General features: G+C 32.6%; 1 protein-coding gene and 1 long non-coding RNA gene across 8 annotated transcripts in view; one reads left to right on the top strand and one right to left on the bottom strand.

Moving 5' to 3' along the window:
- LOC122514797 (histone acetyltransferase KAT7) overlaps positions 1 to 16,966 on the top strand; it is a 29,812-nt gene extending 12,846 nt beyond the window's left edge. For all 6 annotated transcript variants that reach the window (XM_043631851.1, XM_043631849.1, XM_043631847.1 and 3 more), the window contains exons 10-13: positions 7,595 to 7,688; positions 15,620 to 15,766; positions 15,910 to 16,016; positions 16,802 to 16,966. In XM_043631851.1, coding sequence (XP_043487786.1) covers positions 7,595 to 7,688; positions 15,620 to 15,766; positions 15,910 to 16,016; positions 16,802 to 16,924 — 471 coding nt within the window. In that variant the 3' untranslated portion in view covers positions 16,925 to 16,966. The remainder of the gene's footprint in view (positions 1 to 7,594; positions 7,689 to 15,619; positions 15,767 to 15,909; positions 16,017 to 16,801) is intronic.
- Positions 16,967 to 23,098: 6,132 nt separating this feature from the next.
- Positions 23,099 to 23,980, bottom strand: LOC122514839. Of its 2 annotated transcripts, XR_006303129.1 has the most exons (4): positions 23,822 to 23,980; positions 23,611 to 23,737; positions 23,382 to 23,508; positions 23,099 to 23,279 (listed from the first exon to the last, which is right to left on the bottom strand). It is a non-coding gene; the product is annotated as an uncharacterized LOC122514839 (long non-coding RNA). The 2 variants fall into 2 exon arrangements; XR_006303128.1 differs by having other exon boundaries at positions 23,099 to 23,508.
- Between the last annotated feature and the right edge of the window lie 1,753 nt (positions 23,981 to 25,733).

The following is a 25,733-nucleotide window of genomic DNA, read 5'->3' as shown; positions in this document are numbered from 1 at the left end:
TACACACCGTACATTGTACTCTGTATTGTTTGTGTCTCTAGCCGCCGGTTATAGTCGGCGCTCGTATCGAAGTGGTTAAGAGTAGTTTAACAATTTAATATAAAACAAGAAGAGAAATGTCTACAAATTTATTAGAGATTAGGGTTAAGAAAAGAAAAGGAAAGGAAAGAAAAGGACCCGGCGGCAGATGATTTAAACTTTCTTGGAAATAAATCGTAAAGCATATCAGTGGGATGGATGTGGGTAGGAAAAGGTGGTGTTGGTGGTGGGTAGAAGAGGAGGTTGGGTGTCGGGAGGTGCCGGGAGGTGCCGGGATGAAGAGGGTTAGGTTAGGTTTGTGCGAATGTGAGAGAGTAAGAGTGGGATGACGTAGAGAGTGGCATGACGACGACGACTACGACGACTACGACGACGAGAGAGTCGAGTTAGAAGAGTAGTAGAGGTCGTCGATACGATACGCAGCCGCGCGAGAGCTTCGTCGAGAAGAGGTTGGGGTAGGCTCGTCCCGAGCCATCCATCCCTCTCTTTCTCTCCACCTCCTTCGAATTTCCCCTCTTCCTCTTTCTCCTACTCCTACGTTTTCTCCCCATTCCCTCAGCCAACCCTCACCCAACCCTCACCCGGTCTGGTCTATCCTCCTCCACCTCCTCCTCCTCCTCCTCCTCCTCCTGTTCTTGCTTCTCCTCTTGCCGACGGACCAGGGTTCGATCGATGCCAGACAGTCCCGTTCGCACGACCAAATCCCACCGAATACACGACGTCTTTCCCTTAGGATAGGGCTTTCATCTTCTTCTCTTCCTTTTCTCTTTCCTAACTTCGTCTTACCACTTCCTCCTCCTCCTACTCCTACTCCTACTCCGACAGTTTCCTCTTCCTCTTCTAACTTCAACTTTTTCCTCTCTTACTTATCAAAGAAAACACCTTTAATTTTTTACTCAAACGATATCTGTTCATAACCTAAAGTTAATATTCCAAGATGTTGTTACGATCGTTCATTTATTGCATTGATTTCGTACATAATCAGCTGATGATGATGATGATGATGATTATTATTATTATTGTTATTATTATTATTATGATGATTGGTTTTTTGATTGATAATAAAACGAGAACAAGAAGATTGTTTGCTTGTAGAGTGAGATAAGAAACTCACATCTCTTTCGGCAGCAACACCCCGTATGTTAAGAGGAACGCTTTGTTGGGTATAAAGAAAGTTTGTGGAGGAGGAAGATGAGGTGGAGGAGGAGGTGGAGGAGGACGACGACGAGGAGGAAACACGGTGCATCTAAATATAGAAGTGACCGACGCGCAAGGAGTCGCGAAACCTTAAGTCTCCTTCACAACGTGTTACTATCCTCCCAATGGTCGTTGTTCTCTTTCCTAACTAAGTTTGCCAAAAGTTTGACCCATGCTATGCGACCCCCAACAACAACAAAATATCCCTTGCCTTAGAAGTTCAAACCCAATCGTTGTTAACATTATTTTGTGTTCCTCGTTTATTTCCCTTTCATATGAAACGATGAATTTTCATGAAAATGATTAAAAATGGCTTTTATTATCCTATTGGAGAGAGACTATTGGAAGGAACTTTTCATAAAGTATAATACTTTGCTCAACAACGTTTCACTGCAATCAGTAATCGACACTCTTTTTGAAAATATGTGTCTATAAATGTCATTTATAACTGAATGCCAGCCATGGCACACAGCATCTCTTTTCTTTTTATTCTTTACTCTAGTGACATTTTATTCGCATGAAGTGAAATAATCGATCGTTCAGACTCTCTCTTTCTCTCTCGCCAATCATCTCCTTCTCTCTCACTCTTGCGTTTTTCATTGTGCTCGTCTTATTCTTACAGCCGAGTAGACGTTCGTTCACCTACGCACAGGGAGGCTAACGCTCCCCTCCCCCTCTCTTCTTCTCGTTCTGCACTCTTCCCCTTTCGCCCCCTCCTCCTCCTCCTCCTCTTCGTACTTTGCCACCTCTTCTTCCTCCTCCTCCTCCTCCACCTTCTCCTCCTCCCTCTTCTTCTCCTCCTCCTTATTCCACCTCACTCGTGCGAGACGTGTTTATGAACGCACCGAGAAGGAAAGAGCGAGTGAGATAGGGATATACAATGGATGCCAGGCTGCGTTCCAATGCCTTCCTATCGTCGCACGTGTGCGCTCACTTACGGCCACTTTATGGCACTGTGATACACAGAAAAGGATACTGACCGATTGGAAACCTTTTACGATCGACGCCTGTACGCGGTCACGTTGAATGCTTTCTTTCTGCATTCCCGACCGATGACCGATCTTTCTTTCTTTTCTTTCTTTTTTTTCTTTTCTTTCTTTTCTTTTCTTTTCTTTTTTTGTTTCTGTTTCTGTTTCTTTTTCTTTTTGCTTCCTCCATCTTGTCTTTGTTGCAAATGCTGAGAAATCGCGTATCGACGAGAGGAGAGTCAGTACTACTCGCAGTTATTATAATAATCTGTATATACTTATTTAGTCATCGTTATCTCGCAATACTGCACTATCCGAGTCATTTTGCAGGATATTCTCGTAGAGTACAACTTTGGGATTATTTTATGAAAGATAATTATTGTAGACATTTTCTTTCTCTTTCTTTTTTCTTTGTTTTTTTTTTTTTTTGAGGTTATGTCGTATATTATTTACGAGAACTCGAGATACTTTCGTAGAGTCTAATTTTTCTTTTGTTTTGTTTTGTTTTTCTTTTTTTCGAGGTTATTTTGCGAAAGATAATTATCGTTGTTTTATTTTTTATTTCGAATTCATTCGTTCAAATTCATTTGTATTCGATTTATTAAAATTTGCGAATCTTTAAAGAGAAACGTGATAAAAGTTGGTTAGTCGAGAAAGTAATGGCCGACTCCAGTCAGTCGCCATTGTTATATTATTATGACCAGCAGCAGCTGTCCATTAACACGAAAGAAACGACGCGAAAGTGTCGGATGATTAATAATGAAATCGTAGCTTATTTACGTAATGGAGAATTATCTTTGGAACGGTGAACGTTTAATCGAGAAACAGAGAAACACAGAGAGAGAGAGAAAGAGAAAGAAAAAGAGAGATTCATTCTATTATCTTGGTTATATTTATAGTTATATTAGAGGATAATCTGGCGTGTGGTGGATGAACGTGAAAGTTTATTAAAGATTTCATCCAATTGTGTACGAGTTTAAATTCTTTTTATAAAACTTACATCTATTTTTTTTTTCTTTTTCTTTTTCTTTTTCTTTTTTATTCGAATAATTGGTATCTAATTTCAAACACGTCGTGATTACATATTCCAATTAATTCCTACATTTAAAGTTTCGTCAAATTCTTTCGATGAAGTTTAACTTATTTCGTTTGTAAAATTTGTAAATGTTTGATCGTTTAACGTATCACGAAAATGATACGATTAATACGTTTATAATTAAAATCTATGATATTTCTTTAGAAATCATTTATAAAAATAAGATAGAGAGAACTGCGGAGTGTTAAAACACTATGAGAAAGCAGCTACACGATCGTTACTCTCTATGCGCCAGCTTGCTGCGTTTCGGAGATGAAAGGAACGAAGAAGGGCTCGTATCGATTCCACGGAACTATATCTATGAAATAAGCTTTGACCTCCGCCTCGACGATGTCTTCGAGAGACTTTCCTACGACAAACTCTCTTTTCGTTTATTCTCTCATCTCCTCGTTTTATTTTCTTACAAAAAAATCTTAAAAGAAAAAAAAAGGGAAAGAAAGAAAAAAAATTACGATCAAACAAACGACGCATTTTTTAACCTACAAATTTGAACATATGTTAACTCGTACGACGGCCATGTTTAATAAAAGGATAATACCCTTTCCCCCCCCCTCCCTCATCTTTTTCTACCCATCACATTTATTCGACCGATAAAACAGATTTTTAACGTTTTATATACCCGGTGGAACGATCGTAAAAAACAAAAAAAAAAAAAAGAAATCGTAAACAAACATTTATTAGATTTTTATTTTCAACGGATTCTTTTTATCTAAATGAACTCTTCAATTTCTCTTTTGTTTTCTTTCTTTTCTTTTCTTTTCTTTTCTTACACATACCGTTTAAATATATATAAACTCGTGCGCGTATTTAATTGTACGATCATTTAGATAAGCCCCGAACGATAAGAATTCGGGTGGCCGGGACGAGGAGAGGAGAAAGATGAGAGGAGAGGGGGGTACAAAGAATTGACGAGAATTGTTGTGTTTCGTATTTTTAAACGAACACAACGGAGCAAAGATAGATGCATCGGGGAATGCAGAAATGGGGTGGGGTGGGGTGTGGGGTGAGGATAAAACGGGTGATGCGATGCGCCTCCTTTCGCGAGAAACGTTTGCCGCAAGTGTTGGTGGTGGGGATGGCGAGACGGCCCTGAGTCTCTGAAGACTACCGGTCCAAGGCCGTCGCGGGCCCCAGATTCTCTTTCTCTCTCTCTCTTTCTGTTCACCTCTTACCCTCCCCGTTTCTCTTTGTTTGCCACTCTCCTCCTCCTCCTCCTCCGCAGAACTCTAAGTAAGAGAGTTGCTGCCCCTCCTAAAACTTCAACTCTGACGTGGTTCCCCTTATTTAGCCTTCATACGGTTCCACTTGAAATCCTACGAAACCTAGCGAAAATTTATCTCTTTTTCTCTATCCTTCTTCTTTTTTTCTCTTTCCTTCCTTCCTTCCTTTATCATTAATTAGTATTTATCCTAATTATTCGCATAAATCATCTCTCGTCGTGCATTTAATCCTCATTTTGATTTACAATATTAGATCATTTCTAGTCTAAACATTTTTATTATAATTTTCGTGAATTCTGTGATCAATATAATAATTGTTTGATTCAAAATAGAATAAACTGTTTGGTATAGTATCATTAAACGTTTAACAGAGTGCAGAATACCTAACTGATCCTTTTGGTCCCGGTCAAAACGGCTCTTCGAATGACCAACCACGAGGGGCCTTATGCCACACTATCTCTCTCTCTCTCTCTCTCTCTTTCTTTCTTTATCTTCTTTTTCTTTCTTTCTATCTCTCTCTATCTCTCTGACCTCTTCGCATCCTTTCTTCCTTCTTCTTCTTCTTCTTTCTTCTTTCTTCTTTCTTCTTCGTCTCCTTTTAGCAACTCGCTCGCTTACTCGCACGCACGCGCGGTCTCTTCAGGTTGTGTCCTTCGGATCGTTGTTGCCTCACTCGGCGGTTAGCAACAGCTTGGCTGCTATGCCCGTGTTAATACCGGGTGTCTTAAATAAAACACCATTACTTTTAGCAAATCCACCAATAGATCTTTTTATTTTCTTCGTCAACTAGATCAATGCGAAATTTGTTAAATCAACGCAATTTTTTGTTAGATCGTTTCGAATAGATTCGTATACAATTTCAATTCTTTCATTCATATCAATTGGATTTTATTTAAATTGATTCTTTTTTAAATCTATTATTCATGGGATTAATTGTAAGACAAATTTGTAGAACGTTAAAATACATTTTGAACATTTTACATTTTTTTTTTCTTTTTTAATAACATTTATTCAGATATTTTAATTAATTTTCACCATTACTTTTAGCAAATCCAGCAATAGATCTTTTTATTTTCTTTGTCAACTAGATCAATGCGAAATTTGTTAAATCAACACAATTTTATTGTTAGATCGTTTCGAATAGATTCGTATACAATTTAAATTGATTCTTTTTTAAATCTATTATTCATGGTATTAATGTAAGACAAATTTGTAGAAAGTTAAAATACATTTTGAACATTTTACATGTTTTTTTTTTTTTTTTTAAATAAAATTCATTCAAATATTTTAATTAATTTTTAGGTTATCTCGTTATCGTAGGGATAGGAATCTGCATTATCGACGTTGATTGTAAAACAAAAAACAAAAGAAAAAACATGGAGAAATATTGCAATAATGTTTCATTTATTCGCTTAAAAATCCTCGTGTCTCTTTTTGAACATTGTATAAAAGTATATCAATCGAAAATATTTCGAAATTAAAAAGAAAAAAAAGGAATCAAATTCTTTGACATCTTCGGTGTGACATTTTCTTTGTATTTCTTTTCTTCTTTTTTTCCAATTCTTTGATCTTCAATAGTAAGCAGGTAAAAATGATCTTGTAAAGGTTATATTTGAAGAGAAAAATGAGAATTTAGTTGTGTTAGCTCTAGGGCATTGCTCGTAATCCAGGATAGAAGATTAAGTTTCCCCTCTTTCACGAAGAAGAAGAAGAAGAAGAAGAAGAAGCACAGAGATTTTCCTTTGTGTTCGAGGTGGACAGAGGAGAAGCTCACAGTGCCGATTGATTGTAGAATTGCATTCTATTGCTGCACCATGGCGATCATGTCACAAAGATAAGGAGAACAGGGAAGGGGAACGGGGGAGGGGAAAAAAGGGTGCGGAATGAAGAAGGGTATTTGATAAACGATATTATGAGATAGAAAAAGGATGATAAAAATATAATCGTATTACTTAAACGTCGTGCACGCCACACGTGCATGCATGTTCTAATTATTGATTACACTTGGACATTGTAATAATAATAATAATAATAATAAAAAAAAAGAAAAGTGTCGTTTCATTCGTTAGAAATTAATGGTGGATATATTTTAATCAAAAAGACAATTAATAATAATAATATAATAATAATAAGAAGAAGAAGAAAAGGTGAAGGAGGAAGTGGTGGAAGGGGGGGAAGGAAGAGTAACGATCGGTTATCCTGTAAATGAAATTCTTTAGGAGTATCTCATGCAAAAAGGGGGATTTCAATTAGGTAAGGAGGAAGGAGAAGAGTAGCGGCACTTAAATTAAAATAAATTCGATATTATAAGTCAAGATGCTTCGATATTATTACTTTTGTTTCTGCGTGTTTGTTGGTAGATCTATTATTAGGATTTATGCGTTAGTGTTGGTATTTTATGTATAGCAAATAAACGAATGTTATTTATTAAATTTTTTTTTTATTTAACATTTATTATTTATCGTAGGGCAATTTATAGAATTCGTTTGATATTTTAATTCGGAAAAAGAGAGAGAGAGAGAGAGAGAGAGAGAGAGAGAGAGAGAGAGAGAGAGAGAGAGAGAGAGAGAGAGAGAGAACGAGCGAGTACAATGATCTCAAAGAAAGGAAATACCCGAAATAGAACCCTGCCTGTATCTCAGGGACGAATTATAGAGGATATTTGAAGGACGCGTGTTCAATTTGCTAAGCACGGAATCATTCGCAATAACTTCGCCAAATATTAATTTTCTTTTTTGTTTTTTTTATCTTGTTTTTTTTTTTTACTCTTCATTCCTTTCACGATATGCAATTCTTCTTTTTCTTTATTTCTTTTCTTTTATTAAAAAGATTTAATATATTTCTAATTTCTTTTTATTAATTAATAATAAATTAATAAATTAATTTATATTATATTATATTATTTAATAAATTAATTTATATTATATTATATTATTTAATTAATAATTTATATTATATTATATTATATATTATATTATATTATTTAATTAATAATTTAATTTATATTATATTATATAATTTATATATATTATAAAATAATTAATTAATAAATTCCATTTATGTGTGTGTTGCAGGAAAAAAATTCATTCCTGAACTACAACGTTTCTTGCATTCTGACGTTGCCGCCATATCAAAGACAAGGTTATGGTCGACTTCTAATCGATTTTAGTAAGTTAAATATTTTATTATAATAATAATAATAACAATAATAATGATGATAATAATATCGTTTAGAATATAGCAAGATATTATCGGGCTTGCAAGGAAAGTAATTTCGTTTTTCTCGTTTAATTATATCTAATTTAACTTTCTAACCTAAAAATCATTTAACGTTTTAAATAACGGACACTACAAAAACATAGTCAAAAATATAATAATAAAAATAGTAATGATGATAATAATATCGTTTAGAATATAGTAAGATATTATCGGATTTGCAAGGAAAGTAATTTCGTTTTTCTCGTTTAATTATATCTAATTTAACTTTCTAACCTAAAAATCATTTAACGTTTTAATAAAGAGAACACTTCAAAAACATAGTCAGCCATTTTCTTTACACCTTGCTTTTAATAATAATGCAAAAATAAATTGTCTTTTATTTACCATCCCCAAAAAAAAAGGAAAAAAAAGAACAAAACTTAATTACTTTCCGGATAATCAAATAAATCCGTTAAATAAAAGTACGCTGTTTCTTCTTTAGCCAATGGAAGATTGTTCTCGATAATAAGACAGAATTCTTCGGTTCTGTTAAAGACATCTTCTTAAGAGAATGAAAAAGTAAAAAATAGATAAGAAATCGATCGAGTAACAAATCCCAGGAATCTCCGAAGATCCGATAATAAGAAAAGAAAAAAAAAAACAAACAAAATTGTCCCTCGCGTCTTCTGATGGTGACTTTAAAAAAGTGGTAGGACAATAATTCGTGAAAACAACACACACATGCTTTCAATACTTGAAAATAAAATAAAATAAAAAGTAAGATAGAAAAAAGTTATTGGTCAGATCTTCGAGGGACAGAAAAGAAATGTTTTTTTTATCTATGTGAAATTCCATTAGAATTTCCTCGTCAACGATGATGTGATCCTAGTGTGTTCATTGGTCGTAGTTGTTTGTCGCAGTAACGAACAGTTTCTAAAGAGTTTCTCTTGCCCCTCCCCCGCGTTTCCAACCGATCCCTCTTCCCCCATCCATCCATCTATCCATCCATCCAACCATCCCTGAATTCCCTCCTCCTTCCTCACTCCCTCTCTCTGTCTCTTTTCAACGAATCGTAGCGTAGATAATTAAACGTGGGCTTTTTGCCGTGACGTCATTTTCATTGATGCCGTCGCGAGTAATGTTGGGAGGGAGAAACGGTGATGAGGGAAAAGAGGAGACAGAAAGAGAGAGGAGGGGTGAGGCGTGAGGAGAGGAGAGGGGGTGAGGTTTGTGTGGGTCGACGTACTACCAAGGGAGGATTAGAGTTGCGGATGGGGGTGGACGGTTCCGCAGGGTTTGCTGCAAACTGTGAGAGAGTGAGAAAGAGGAAGGAAGGAAGGAAGAGTAGAGTAGAGTAGAGGAGTAGAGTATAGAGTGGCGTAGGAACCCGGTAAAATCGTAGTATGGTCTGGGTTAACGTTTCTGTATTGGATGAGAGAGAGAGAGAGAGGTGTCTATGGTCTAGAATATACACAACAGTGTAGTACCAGTTAGATTGGTATTGGTATAAAAGAAGAAAAAAAAAGAAAAAAGGATAGAAGGAATCCGGTAAAAATCGTAGGATAGTTTGAACTAAAGCGAGGACAGCACAAGCAACATTGATGTATTAGAATCGTTGTTGTATGGTCGTGATACAGTTACTAGGATTGGTATTGGTGTTTATAGAGAGATAGAAAGAGAGAAAAGTATTAGAGTGTCGTAGGAACCGGGGTAAAATCGTAGCACATAGTCTGGGCAACATCGAGGTAGCTAACGTAGATGTATTGGGAAGTGGTGTAGTATACTGGAGTGGTTAGCAGCAGGAGCAGGAGCAGCAGCAGCACCAGCACACCACCACCACCATCAGTACCAGTACCAGTACCAGCAGCAGCAGCAACGGAAAGTGCGACGCCCGGCGTCTCGCCGCATCGATCGACTGCCACCTACCCCCCCACCACAGAATTCAACATCCGAGCACACAGGCCTTGCTTGCGGATTCGCACGAACGCGCAGTCAAACACAGAAGGGCGACCACTGAGGGTGTACTACTACTACTACTACTACTACTACTACTACCGATGCGTTTACTAGAGTTAGAGTGAGAGTGAGAGAGATGGAGAACCCAGACACGCAAAGTGTCCGTCTCGTTTCCCTTCCCACCTACCCTTTCGACGCAACCCAGCCAGACTCTAGCTTTCTCTCTCTCTCTGATACACTTCAGTACTTGCGTAGGGATCGCAATCGTATGACCTCCCGTGACCTCGCACCAGTAGTAGTCCCTCTCCTAGGGTTGGTTACCGTAGGTAGGGTTGCCAGGCCCACCACCAACGCCCTCTTTTCCTTCTTCTTCCCATATAGGACTTTGAGAAGGAGGAGTCTTCTTCTTCTTCTTCTTCTTCTTCTACTACTACTACTACTACTATTACTTCGATTTTCTACCTTCATCATTCATTCTCTTCCTACTATCCAACGATTCCAAAAGTCTGCAAACTAAACAAACGGACAAGTAATGAATGCGTTCAACCCTCCCGAAGTAATCGTTGGAATGGGAATCAGATGATGGGGGGACAGGGGAAAGAGAAAGAGACAGAAGGTAGAGAAACAAGGTGGGTTCTGATGGTACCGATGCTGGTGATGCTGTTTGGAGGGAGGATTGTCCTCTAAATCTATACTCCTCTCTCAAGCTTGAGCTTGAGCTTGAGCTTGTGGGAGTTTGTACAGACCAGGAAGACGCAGGAGGAAGAGGAGGAACAGGAGGATGAGGAGATGGTGGTGGTGGTGGTACTCACTGTGGTCGTTGAACCTCCCAGTCTCCAGGACATCCCGGAATAGGACCGGTCCTGGGTCTTTCTCTCTCTTTCTCTCTTGCTTGCTTGCTTGCTTGGTTGTTCCTACTTCATCGCTGGGGTTCCTGTACGTCCCTTATCCACCATACGTTTTTCTTTTCTTTTTTCTTTTCATTTGTTCTGTTTATTTTTTCTTTTTTCCCTTTTTATTTCATTTCTTTTGTTTTTTCTTTTAAACGAATAACCAGAAAATATTTGAAGGGGGGCTCCTATCCGGCAGTTTTGTTGCAATACGATCTTTCGGATCGAAGCTACGATTAGGTGGAAACGTAATACGAACTTGCGTCGAACGATGATGATCTCCTGTTCTCGATAAACGTGTGTTCTTCCTCCTCCTCCTCCTCCTCCTCTTCCTCTTCCTCCTCTTTCTTTTTTTCTTTCTCTTTCTCTTCTTCCTTGTTTTTATTCTTCTCTTCTTCTTCTTATCTTTGTACTCTCTCTCTTGGAAGTCGATCCTTCTTATAGAGTACTCAAGTATCGTTCGCGTTCGGTGAAAGACAGTAGTCCGAAAGGGTTTAAGATTTCGATCAGGATATGTGTACCCCTTCTAGGGTTCTTCTTCCTGAACTATCGAACTTGATCGTCCATTCTTTTTCCTTCTCTTTCTTTCACTCTTGTTTTCTTTACTTTCTTTTTTTACCTTTCTCATCGTTTCAAACTCATGTCTGGATATTTAGTTCAGTATGGAAATGATAGTCCGGGGGTGTATGTTTGTATTGCAAGGATAAATACTACCTAATACCCTTTTTTCTTTTCCTGGGCCCCCTACTCACTCGTCTCACCTAACCTCACATTTGGAATCGATTGAAAATTGATAATAAAATAAATAATAAAGTTATGGGGTTGGGGAAACAGGATAAGTGACCTAATTTCTTCAACGCCAGATTGTATTGCAAGGATAAATACTTTCGTAAGGTTACCGAACCCTTGTTTCCCTTCCTGGGCCCCCTACTCACCCGTCTCACCTAACCTCACATTTGGAATCGATTGAAAATTGATAATAAAATAAATAATAAAGTTATGGGGTTGGGGAAACAGGATAAGTGACCTAATTTCTTCAACGCCAGATTGTATTGCAAGGATAAATACTTTCGTAAGGTTACCGAACCCTTGTTTCCCTTCCTGGGCCTCCTACTCACCCGTCTCACCTAACCTCACATTTGGAATCGATTGAAAATTGATAATAAAATAAATAGTAAAGTTATGGGGAAGTTGGGGAAACAGGATAAGTGACCTAATTTCTTCAACGCCAGATCGAAATTTATTGGTTCAGTATTTTTTTCTTTTTTAGGGTGAAGGGGGAGCAAGCTAATTAATTGAATTAATTGTTAAAATGAGAGATACGAATTAAGCTAGAAGAGTAGAAGAGAACAGAGTGTTGGGTACATTTCACGTTGATGAGGATGGGGATGAGGTTGAGGTTGGGGTTGGGGAGGAGAAAGAGAGGAAGGAAAAAAAAACCCAGATTACGTAAAAAGTAAAAAATATTCATTTCAACTGTAGATGATTGTCAGATTCATTCGGAAAATGGGTTGTTTCTGGCCGTGTCGAAAGATCGAACTTGAAAAGCCAACTGATACCGTTGCGAATTTTAGTTGAGAGTAAATAACCGTGGTGGTGGTTTGACTGTTTGTCTGTCTGCTGTCTGCTGTATATGTGTGTGTGTGTGCATATATATATATGTCTATCCCTCTTTCTCTTTCTCTTTCGGTTAGACAGAAATGTAGTCCGGTGCATCGAAACGTTTGTCGGTTATCGGCACGAAAGAGAACTTTGATAACAAATTTTAATATAAATAAATAAATAAATGAAAAAAAAAAAAGCAAAAGAAATAAATCGAAATCAATTAACAAATTAATAGGACGATCCTCTCTGAACAAAATATGAACAAAAATAAATTCCGTTTTTAAATTTTTCGTATACTCGTGGTAATTTTGAATTTATTACAATAACGAAATGAATATCTTATTTGTTTTTAATTAATAATCTCTCGTTAAATATAAATATATTTAAATTCAATCAAATAATAATAAAATTTAATAGATATATTAAACTATAGTATAGTATAGTTACTAGTATAGTTATTATATATTACTATATATTATATTATATACTAGTATAGTTACTAGTATAGTTATATATGTATATATAATTGGTAGTTGGTGGAAATAGAAAAAAAGAAAGGAAAGAAAATAATTTGTTTTCAATGTTGGTAATACAGCAAATATTCTCGAACAAATTAGGGCTTCATTAAGATTAGAAACTAAAGCAATTAATGAACATACTTCGATACCATAAGCACATATATTTCTCTCTCTCCCTCTCTTTCTCTTTCTCTTTCTCTCTTTCACCTCTTCTATCTACTCGGATACTCGAAGCAAGCGATGCGGAACGAACGTTCAACCGAAGAAGGAAGAGAGTATAACCTCATCATGCTTTTCTTGCTTCAGCAGCCACGTTGCTGGCAAACGAATCTTTCTTCTCCTCCACCTCTTCTTCTTCTTCTTCTTCTTTTTCTTCTTTTTCTTCTTCGAGTTCCTTTTTATTAAACAAATTATTCTCATCGTTAAATTTGATCAGACTTTTATTATTCCCCAAAAATATATAGAAAATTACTTATTTATATGAGAAATTGTGTGTGTTTGTGTGTATGTGTGTGTGTATTTTTTTTTTTTTTTTTTTTTGTAAAAAGAAAGAAAGAGAAACAGAAGAAGAAAGTAAAGGATTAAAACTATAGTTAGTTTTGCTCAAAATAAATGTTGCCGCCATCTTGAACACGAGAAGCCTCGACCCGGTATTCTTGGTATTTCTCGTCTAGAGTCTAAAACGGACTCCCGATGCGAACGGATGCGGACGGATGCGGACGCAATCCTGCTGTTGCTGCTGCTGAGAGAGGGTCTCTCTCTTTCTCTTTCTCTCTCACTTTGCTATTTCATCCTTCGTCGGTCACTGACACTACGCGTGCCGATTCGCTATTAACCATCTTCCAAAGATTACTTGTAAATTTCACCACACTGTATAATATTGTTCTTCAAATTTGTTGGTTAGGTCTACTTTACCGACGGTGTTGATGATTCATAGATGGATTTGTAATTTTTTTTCGCCAATTAATTAATATTATTATTACATTTTATATATATTATATATAATATCATTAATAATATATTAAATATTAATCAAATCAAATTAATTATATATATATTATTACTGTTTTTAATTATTATTATTATTATTATTATTATTATTATTATTATTATTGCATGTAGATATTAATTTTTCTACGTGAAGCTGGTATTTATGACCATCGGTTACCGACCTATTATTATTATTATTATTATTGTTGTTGTTGTTGTTGTTTTTTTAGTTTTCTTTTTTGTATTGATATGAAAAATATATTAAAAAAAAAAAAAAAAAAAACAGGAAAAAGGAAGGAAAGAGATGAATGTCTCTATGCTTGTAGATAAAATTGAGAATACGGGTGCACTTAAAACGAGATCGTAACATAACATTATCTTAATAATTCGAAAGGGAGAAAAACAAAAGAGAATAGACGAGAGAAGAGAAGAGAAGAGAAGAGAAGAGGGAGACTTCGAGATGCGTTTCGTCGGAAAGTGCAGTCGAGTGCAGGCGAATCGTAGATATGCATTCGCATCGATGCACTTAACCCTTAACTTCTGTAGTATACGTGCAATCAGGGAGAGGGTTTCAAACTCTATTGGAATTCTTTTTATAGGTCACACATTATTTATCCTTTTATTTTTTCCTCCCATACATTCTTCTTCTTCTTGTAACAAAAAATATAAATTACAACGTACGTTGTATGTAATAATACGTAAATAAAAAAAAAAAAACATGGCTAGTCGGTTTTTTCTTTTTTTTCGTCGAATAAAATTATATCTGTTCATTAAAAATAAATTATTATTAAAATTAGTATAAGAAAGAATAAAAAAAAAAACCAAAATATATATTAACAATTAATCAGAAACAATCTATCTAATTGTTGTCGTTGTTGTTTATTTAATTTCTTTTTTTCTTACAAAGATTTAAAAAAAAAAGAATGAACTCGACGATGGTTCAAGGACAGTGTAAGAGGAGGAGGAGGAGGTTTAATAAAATGGCGTAGTAAATGGGCATAAATAAATGTTCGTATTATCGTTTAGTGTCAGTCAATCATCAGACCATTCGTCGACACCACCTCCTCCCCCATAATATGTTGAAAACGAACTCAAACTGCCTTTCTATTTCCTGTGATCGGCAAGTATTATATTTATGAAGGTGTAGGTGTATGTGTATGTGTGTGTATGTATTTTCCCTCTTTCGTGATGCATCCTACGCGATGTGTTTGCTTTTCCATTCAGAGAACTTACTATTTACCAGAGTAAAAACACTGTATGTGTGTGCGTGTGTGTATGTTTATATGTTTGTTTGTGTGCGTGCGTATACGTGTGGGTTTGCGTCTTTATGGAATCCTGATTTTACGTGAACGGCTTCTATTGTTGGCTTCATTGGTTCGAGACAAGCCATTTTCTACGTACAACACGCTGACTGTTCTCTTCTCAAAATGAAAGAGCGCATAAGTTTTGTGTTAGTCGAGGCGCCTACATTCAATGCAACACAAACACTTCAACAAACACTTCCTCGTTTATATTATTTTATCTAAATAATTCTATATAATTCGCGCAATTTTTTTTGAACGGGTGTGTCATACTTTCTCTCTTTCTATCTTATATTCTCTCTTTCTCTTTTTATTTATTTATTTATTTTTATAAATAATTCTGAAACGCAATGTAATGAAAAGCAACATTGTTTTATCGTATAATTTGAGAACAAACAAAAATTACAGGCAAATTATACGTGGATGGGGGTTAAGAAGTTTTGAGCTTTATGGGTTTTTTTCTATGCTGTGATAGGCTCATAACTTTTCAACCAGTCGTCGTTTATTAGGTTCAGGAATTTTTTAATTAAACTGTTGAAAATTTATTAACAATAAAAATGTTAAGATAAAAGAATAATTTGTAAAAAAGAAAGAAAAACAAATTTATGATACTATTGTATTTTATTGTTTTTGTTGATTAGGTTATCTGTTAACAAGGGTTGAGAAGAAGATAGGTTCACCGGAAAAACCTTTATCGGATTTGGGTCTAATATCTTATCGAAGTTATTGGAAGGACGTTTTACTGCAGTACCTTTGTAATTTTGGCGGAAAAGAACTTTCCGTTAAAGGTAAAAGTTTTATTCGTTTATTGTTCGTTTTAATCTTTTTTTGTTGTTCATTTCAAAATAATAAACGAACAATTTTATAACGTGGTTTTGATAAAAGAAAAGAAAAGAAAAAAACCAACCAATCGGTTTGTTTGAATTCGCAGATATCAGCAAAGAAATGGCAATTGATTCGTACGACATCGTTAGTACATTGCAAGCCCTTGGAATGATGAAATATTGGAAAGGCAAGCACATTATATTGAAGAAACAAGTAAGTTTGTAATTTTCTGTCTATTTTATTTTATTTTATTAATTTATTTTTGAAAGCAGATGTTTTCGAGAAATACAGTTGGTGACGATATAATTAAGATAAAATATTACAATGAATGATTATAATACAACAATAATTATCTTTAAAATTAGCTATATTAGTTTGAACGAAAAATTCTAGTATTATGTGTAGCAATATTAAACAACTAATATTAAATTATTTATAACTCTGATTTGAATGTATACAATCAGCCGCCATTTTATAACCGCCATTTTATAATTGCCATTTTATAATCGCCATTTTGATGGACAAAGTTATCGCAAAATAATGGAGACCAAATTTGTAAAATAACTTCAGTATTTTATAATGAAATACTAAATGCGTTAAAAAACAAAAAACTACCGAATTAATTGTTACACCTAATATATAAATATTGAATTATTTATTATTCACACAAAACTATTCTTGTATTTTATATAAATTAACCTTTACCAATCCAATGTCCAGCGCGACTCAACATTATAGAATATTAATTTGAAAAATAATGAAAAATATTTCTAACAAAAATTAAGGAACGCAATAGGGTTAATTTAGGTTATGTTCTTGCAAAAAAAAAAAAAGAAATATTGTCGAAACAATATCCGGCTTTTATAGAAAAGAAATGAAAAGAAATAAATGAATTTCTTAAATTGAGGTTAGAAATATGAATAGAAAGTGAAGATAATTAGGGATGAATAGAAGTGATTAGAAAAATATAAAAAACAAAAAGAAACACTTATTTTCAGGATGTGATCGACGATTATAAGGAGAGGATGAAAAGACGAGGTCTCCTCTACAAGGAGATTGATCCAGAGTGCCTAAAATGGAATCCCTTCCAACCTCCCAAGACTCCTTCAACTTCGAACTAAAAGGGCGAAAGGAAAAAGATCGAAAAGTGACGAAGAGACCAAGAAAAAAAAAAAGAAAAGAAAAGAAATAAAGGAGAAAGGGAAAACGAAGGAGGATAAGAAGATGAATAAGGTTTGGAACTCTCCCTCTTGTGAGTAGTTGCATGTGTGACACCATAAGAAAGAAAGAAAAAAAAAAAAAAGAAAGAAGGAGAAAAAAAATAACGCCAATATTTATTATGCGGATTTGTATACACGTGTGCGTGTGCGTGTGCGTATGTATGTGTGTGTGTATGCATATCTGTCGTTTGTAAGAAAAAGAGAAAAAAATACATACCAATATTTATATGCTTGTATATTATAATGTGTAAAAGAAAGAAAGAATGTTATTTACTTAATGAAAATCAAATTGACCAATAAGCAAAAAATTATTAACGAATGATAATAACAATAAAATTTGTTTATTTGTTGATAAATGTTTTTTTGTTCTATTAGAATATCATCTCAATAAATTTACATGACAATTTTATATATATATGATGTTATATGAATCATTCGAATTATATAATTTTTTGTTAGTAAATTTATTCAATATAAAATTTATAAAAGGAGAGATAAGATTCTGTATTTTAAATGAAGAATTGTAATATTTTGTCTCAAACTTATGCAAATATTTCTTTTCACGTGCAAAAAGCGAATAACATTATTTCACACATTTAATTATTATTAACAGCAATTATATAAATATAATTAATCTTAGTAAAAAATAACTGCAAGAAACTTATTGGCCAATGATTGTATGACATGGAAAAGAGAAAAAAGAGATGAAAAAAAAGAAAGAATGATGTCAATATTTATGTATATGCATATAATTATGAGAAGAGACAGATGCAGTTATAAGTATGTGTATATGTTTGTGTGTGTGAGAAAGAGAAAGATAAGTATGGCAAGATCGAATCCTCTGGCACTCCTTTTGGAGTATTCAACAAGGAGGAGGCGTTTGGGTTGGTCGATTTCTCTTGTAAATTTTCTTCTTTTTCTTTTTATCCTTCTTTTTCATCTGCTTTTTCTTCTTCTTCTTCTTCTTCTTCATCATCATCATCTTTTTCTTCTTCTTTTTCTTCTTCGTCATCGTCATTGCAGAGAAGCCGTAAAGCAGATTACACGCCTGTAACGATCAGTAAGGGCCATAGAATCCTTCCTGGAACCCGTTCGTTCCACGTCCAACGGTCATGGAACAAAACCGATGAGGAACTCAATGCTAAAGTTAACTCTGAAAAATCTTTAATGAGAAATTCATATATATATATGTTCATATATATAAATTCATATATATATATATATTCATTCATATTTTAATATATGTACTATATATTATTATTATTATTATTATTATAATTATTATATATTTGATTCATATTTGTATATGAATATTATTATTATTATATGAATATATATATATATATGTATATGTAATATATATGAAGTATGACTTTTGAAATGCATGACATTTTTATATTTTTCTTGTAATTTTTTTAAATTACATAATTGGTTATTGTAATTTTTTAAATAGTATTGTACTTGTTTATGATAAGATAAAAATGTAAAAAGAATAAAAAGTATGACACTTCTTTATTCTTTTTCTTTTTTTATCTCTCACATTATTTGATTTATATATATGTATATATTATTACATTTATATTATTGTATTATATATATATATATATATGCATATATATAATTTATATATATAGTAGTTGAATTTTTTTTCTTTTGAATTGAATTTCTTTTTTAAAGGATACGATAATGCATGACTTTTAAATATTGTTCTTTTTATTTCTTTTTAATTAGCAAATATGGTTATTGTAATTGTTAATAGTATTGCATTTCTTTATGATAAGATTAATATATCACAAGAAGAATAATTGTGACACTTATTTATACTATGTTTTTTTTTTTTTAATCACATAATTTATTGGCATAATCATCATTGTTAGTATTTCCATTCTTTTTTTTCTATTATAATAATAATTATTATTATTTTAAAGAATGATTGATTGATATGTTATTATTAAATTTCATGACAATTTCACATATAAAATATCATTATTTATTATACAATATTAATTTTATTATACAATTAATATTTTCTTAACTTTATTATACAATTTAAAGAAATACAATTAAAAAAAATTGAACAGAAATACAATTTAAAATTTCTTTTTTAAAATACAATTAAAGAAATACAATTTATATTTAACTTTATTATACAATTAATTTGTATGATTGTTCACAATTATTATTAAATCTTTTTATGTTTTTATTTGTGAATACGAATAAATTATTATTATTTACAAATAGATAAATAAATAAATAAATCAAATAAATACGTTTTATGAAGAAAGAGAAGAATGAGAATGACGAATTTATTTTCCATCTCTTTTTCTTCATAGATGCGATGACTATAGTTCAGAACCCTCCTCGTATGTTGACCTTGTAGGTCGGGGATAGAAAAGGGATGGAAGGTCAGCTTATACATAGTGAGTTCGTCTCAACCATACTTGTATATGTATATATGTATGTATGTATGTATTCACGTATGTATTAGTGTTCTAAGTTTAGAAACTTATTAATCTCTATAACTTTATTTGATTATTATAACGTAGACTAAATATTTTCTGTTTTTTTTTTAAACAAACAGTGTCAGTGTTCATGCAGGAAAATAAGAACACATACAAAGTGTTGTACAATCATCTAGATGTGTCATTTAAAGTTTTTATTAAAAAAAAAAGCTAAGATTCCAATGACAAACGTTGCAGTATTCATTAAATTCTTATTCGATTATGTTAATCAATTTTTATTACGCTTATTTATAACATTTTATTCTCTACACTATTAATAGTAATTACAAATTTCAATATTTAATATTATTTTAGAAATATTTTCCAATATTTTCCAGAGTATTTAAGGATGAATATTTTGAAATGATTGAACGATTTTAATGCCACTGATTAAAAAAAAAATAGAGAAATTATATATGTAAATTATAAATTGAATTATTGTTCTATTGTTTATAATTTATATATTTTTTTTTTAAGTAAAAATTTTCCAATAAACACTTTGTGTATGAATGCAAACATCTGTAAAATACATGTATGCGTGTGTGTATGCGTGTATCATGTAAAATATCGATCGGTTCGGCAAAGTGCCTCCTGTTCGTTGGTTGAAAAGAAAAAGAAAAAGAGAGAGAGAGAAAATAAAGAGAGATAAAAAAAAGAAATGTAGTTTGACGATACACGAAGAAGGGAAGGAAGGAAGGAAAGAAGGAAGGAAGTAGCCTATCGTTAAAGAAACACAAAAATAGCTTGGGAAGTATACTCCAAGGTCAAAGGCGATCGATCCTATCGAACCTTTTTTTTTTTCTTTTCCTTATTTTTCTATTTTTTTTTGTTCCTCTTCTTTTTCTCTTCTTTTCTGTTTCTTTTTCTTTATATCGAATGTAGGGAGATAGGATGAACAATCGATGCTTACGATTAATCGTATAAATAAATAAATAAATAAATAAATAAATAAATCAAATAAAATTGAAATGTATAATATCGATAAGTTATGAGAATAGAAAGAAAACGTGTAACTTATAATTTTTATTAAGAAAAAATAATATTGTAGTTGCAATTTTAAATGTAATAAATGAAATAATTTTTATTATATAATATCGTTATCGTTATTTATTGTTCATAAAGGATATAGATTATTTTTCATTTAATATAACTCCAGTAATATTATCTCATTTCTCAACGTTATACGACTATTCGAAGAATTTAATGATCTATAAACTTCTTCTTCGAATGCTGAACTTTGTAGACAAGTTGATAGACCATAGAAATAATTTACAAAGTATATTATTAATTGAAATTATATATTTTATTCAGAAATAAATAAAAAGTTTCTATATATATCTTATTTAATTTTTAACAAATCAATCTGCATCTCTCCATTTATTCCAAATCTTCAAACTAAATCGAAATCAAACTAAATCAAACTAAAATATTAAAAAGTAATACGTTTTCATGTGCCTTCTTGTAAATTTTATGATCTGCCGTTAAACAAATATTAGAATTTATCAGGCTTAAGGATTTGATCAATTTTTTCACGTGCCACCTTCTCGAACATCACGTGATTCGATTACAAATTTTCGATTTGATACTTTTGGTAACAAATTGTGATAAAAAAAAAGTTTCACGTGCCACTTCTTCACACTTCGTGTGATCCTGTTACAAATTTGAAATTTTGTACTGTAAGAAAATTTGTCTCCCACAAATTGCGATTTGTAACAGGATCACATGACATACGAAGAGGTATTTCATTTTTTTCGCATGCCACCTCCTTACACATCATATGATCCTATTACAAATTTTAGGTTATGAACTTGGCGAAAACTTTTTTCCACAAATCGAAATGAAATTAATTTATGTTCTCCTGATATCCAAATTCTTCTCACAAAATTAATTATTTATCAAAATCATATGATGCGTTGAACAGGTGGCAATGTTTCATTTTTTATTTGACAATTGGATTTGTTTTTTAAAGGAAATGAATGTAAGAAGAAATAAAACGAATAATATCTGTATTTGAGAGTAACAAAAATTCGTTATTTATTATTTCCTTATTATTATAATGATAGTATTACATAAAAATTCTTATATAACGCATAATTTTACAAAAGCCAATGCAAAAATACAATTGTTGTTCTTTTTACTAACATAAATGCTACAAGAAAATGATTCGAAAGTATATAAAACGCTTATAAAAATTGTATTCTTGAATATAAAAGTTCAATATATACTATTAACTCTTCTCCTTAGTGTCCCCTGAGGGGCCCCACTACGTTCAGAACTACTTTTAGTACCAATTTTTTCTTTCCTCCATCTTGTTATTTGCATCAACTTAATGCATGCGGCGTAAAATGAGATAACGCGTTCCTTGCTAACTTGTGATTGGTCCGTGAAGACCCCCACCTCGTGGTGCAGGGTTAGGACCCACCCACTGGGACTTGATTTTACGAAATTGATAGTCAAAAAACGAGTATTCTACCATGGATGGTTGATACGGGAATAAATAACCTTTTTGTTATAAACAATCATGCGAAAAACCCATATTGAGGTTATACCATTCGACTAATTCCATAACTAAAGGGTTAATATTTGAAATACTGACATGGTTACATTCTTCATTAGCTATTCGTTGAATTTGGATGACTTCAAAGTTTAATTGAACGTTGTTGCATATCTTTTAGTAGTTGGAAACTTGTGATGATTTTGGTTGCGATTCTATGATGATGATGATGATGATTATGATGATGAGATGTTGTTGAAAATATTCCAATGTTCCTTTAAAATATGTTACAGGTATATTAATAAATTTGATAAAAGTATTAAATACCTAAAATTGAAACGTTTTTTCTTTTTAATTATAATACAATGGTACAGATTAAAATTCATGATAATCTGAAGATCTAATATTTCTAATAAACGATCAAGTATTATAGATATCAAATTTGCAAAGGATGTTCTTTTTTGTCTCGAGTCTGGCCAACGTTGAGATCCAAAGGTAAAACGTATCACGAGATAAATTTCAAGAGGATGGATGACGTAAGAGAAAGAAAAAGAGAGAGAGAGAGAGAAACTGTAGAAACTTTTGCTCCACTTTCCCTTATTGCTCATTTGAGAGATATCGTTACGTTGGAAGAAGTTTCAACTTCGTACAAATTCGAACTGCAATTTCTCCAATTTCTTTCAATCGTTACTTATCATTAACATTAATTTATGGGGAAGAAAATGGTGGCCCATCTTTAGACCAATCATATTCTCCTATTAAAAATTTCTGAACAAGAGAATCAATCGAAAATACGTCTGAATAAATCGATTTCTTTTAAGTATCAGAATTACATGCATGATTAACGAATAGATGGTAGCCTTCTTTTTTTTATTTTTTGTTTAAATATAAATCACTATATATAAAGAATACGATGAGGGAGGAAATAGTCAATGACATAATTTATCATCCCTAATAGTACCAGCTCAGACACTTTACGCAGAGGCTTCCATCGATAGGACGCAAAGAGCCGAATAATTGCATTACTCGAGCTTCTCTCTCTTTTTCTCCCTTACTTACTCTCCCTTTTTTCCTCTCTTATTTTCTCTTTCACGTTTACTCTGATGCCACGCGACCCTCCCTAACGTAGTTATCCCCATTAATTCAACGACACATTGCATCTACTACTACTAATACTACTACTACCACTATTACAATCACCTTTTCCCCTTTTTGTGTGAATGCAATCTCAACAACAGTGCCACCTTGCGGATAATAGCTCCTATCAAAATGTAATGTATATTATATTATTATCCTTATTGTATTTTATACATATATATGTATAGGTTATTAATCAAACTATAACAAAGATTAAAAGACTGACCTATGATTGCATATAACATGTAGAACTTGTTGCAAATTAATTTACTACTACTATTATTACAACTACCTTTTCCCCTTTTTGTGTGAATGCAATCTCAACAACAGTGCCACCTTGCGGATAATAGCTCCTATCAAAATGTAATGTATATTATGTTATTATCCTTATTGTATTTTATACATATATATGTATAGGTTATTAATCAAACTATAACAAAGATTAAAAGACTGACCTATGATTGCATATAACATGTAGAATTTGTTGCAAATTAATTTACTACTACTATTATTAAAACTATCTTTTCCACTTTTTGTGTGAATGCAATCTCAACAACAGTGCCACCTTGCGGATAATAGCTCCTATCAAAATATAATGTATATTATGTTATTATCCTTATTGTATTTTATACATATATATGTACAGGTTATTAATTAAACTATTACAAAGATTAAAAGATTCCTATATGATGGAAATTGGATATTTTTCCAACCTATTCCTATAGTATGAAGTGGAGCTGTAACAGAAATATAGAACATACGTGAAATACATAATAGTATTTTATATACATGTTCTTGTGAAAGATTAATTATTTGCTCTTTTGTTTTGTTATATATACACCAATGAAGTATAACTTCTTACGTGCGTACATAAATACACACACTCGTGTTTTATTATACTTATTGTATTTGATGCATATATATGTATATATGGCGTTATTAATCAAACTATTACAAAGATTAAAAGACTCACTTATGATTGAATTACCAAGTAGAACCTGTTGCTAATGAATGTTTACGTTTGTTAACAACAATACGTTGATATATCGATGTTTACTATTAATCGATACCCTGTAGGTCAAGCTCCAACGATGTAATAATAATTCCAAAACGTATAAAAATGATTAACAAGGCACGTTCATATGAATTGCGCTCCAACAGGTGCCGGGTATCAATTTCACCGGAGCACCTGATGAAGTACAATTAACATGCAGCCGAACTCAGTAACAATTGTTTCTTCATAGTCCTCCCAGTCATCGGTCATCTCGTCTTGTTATTTGTTTTATATTATTGCGTTATTAGTTTCTTAAAAAGAAACAAGATGTCATTTTTTTTTATTGTCAAGTTGATGATGCTCGTCCTCCGCAGCGCGCGCTACTTCAGGTACCTGACTGATTAGAAAACTGGCACAGCCTGAAGTACCAGAGTAGCGCGTGTTGCGAATGACTTTTAATAATAATAATAATAATAATAATAATAATTCCATACGAATTCCGATAAGAATTCTTCCTTGAAAAACATCCCCCACCCCCGTCAGAAATTTCCAGAAATTCTAACCTATAAAGTACAGCCTAGAATAATCACGAAATGCTTAATTAAAAACGTAAGTGTTCGTGTTCGTTTTCATACACTCGAAAAGTTGTCCACCATACGACTCTGAATATATTTTCTTTTGATTCGAACAATTCTTTCTTGAAATCTATTTTTTTAGATTTCGAAGATACTTGGGCTTTGGAGGTTATTGAGTTTTTGATCGTTTTCCTCGTTTTTCTATTCGTGTCAAGTTCAATCATTTTCTTTACGGTTTTTGACAACATTCGAAACTGAAGAGGTTAAGCAAGTGTTCTAATCATTGAACTATGCAAACGTTTCGTTTAATTCTTTTACAAAGGTTTATTTATTTATAAATAAAAATTCAAATAAATAAATGCAACGAGGGTTTGGTCCATTTGTAATTGAATATGTAAATATGCAACGTTTACAATTTTCAATAGAAAATACAGACAAATAAAAAAGAAATTGGAATTAATAATATTTTCTATAAAAAAATAATTCCGATAAAAAATTACATAGCAATTACATACAAGCAAGCAAGCAAGCAAGCAAGTAAATTACGATCAATTATGGTATAGCAATACAATATTGAAGAAAATTAAATGGATTACACTAAATTAATGAAATTAGATTAAATGGCAATACACTTATTGCACTATTTTTAATTTTAATAATAGAAAAAAGCCACACATGTACGTGTACTAAGAAAAAACACAGATATGAAGGAAATGATAAGAATAAAAAATTCAATATGGCCGTTTTCGTGTTCTTTAATGAAACCAATGTGAATGATGAGTGTCAAAAAGTGATCATATCTCGATAATTATTTTCAAAACTAATAAAAAAACCCAAGACAAATAATTTCTATTATGTTTCTAAATAAAATAAAATGTTAATCGCTAATAAAAAGCAACAAAAATAAATATATATATATATGTGTAGGATATTTTTTATAACCCTACTTTTACACTTTCTTACTCTGATACTTTCATACTCTTTATTCCTCTTACTCTGCGATTTCTCC

The sequence above is a fragment of the Polistes fuscatus genome, unplaced genomic scaffold, assembly GCF_010416935.1.
Source record: "Polistes fuscatus isolate 324 unplaced genomic scaffold, CU_Pfus_HIC Scaffold16, whole genome shotgun sequence".
NCBI lineage: Eukaryota > Metazoa > Arthropoda > Insecta > Hymenoptera > Vespidae > Polistes > Polistes fuscatus.
This window is presented reverse-complemented; position numbering and strand designations above follow the sequence as displayed.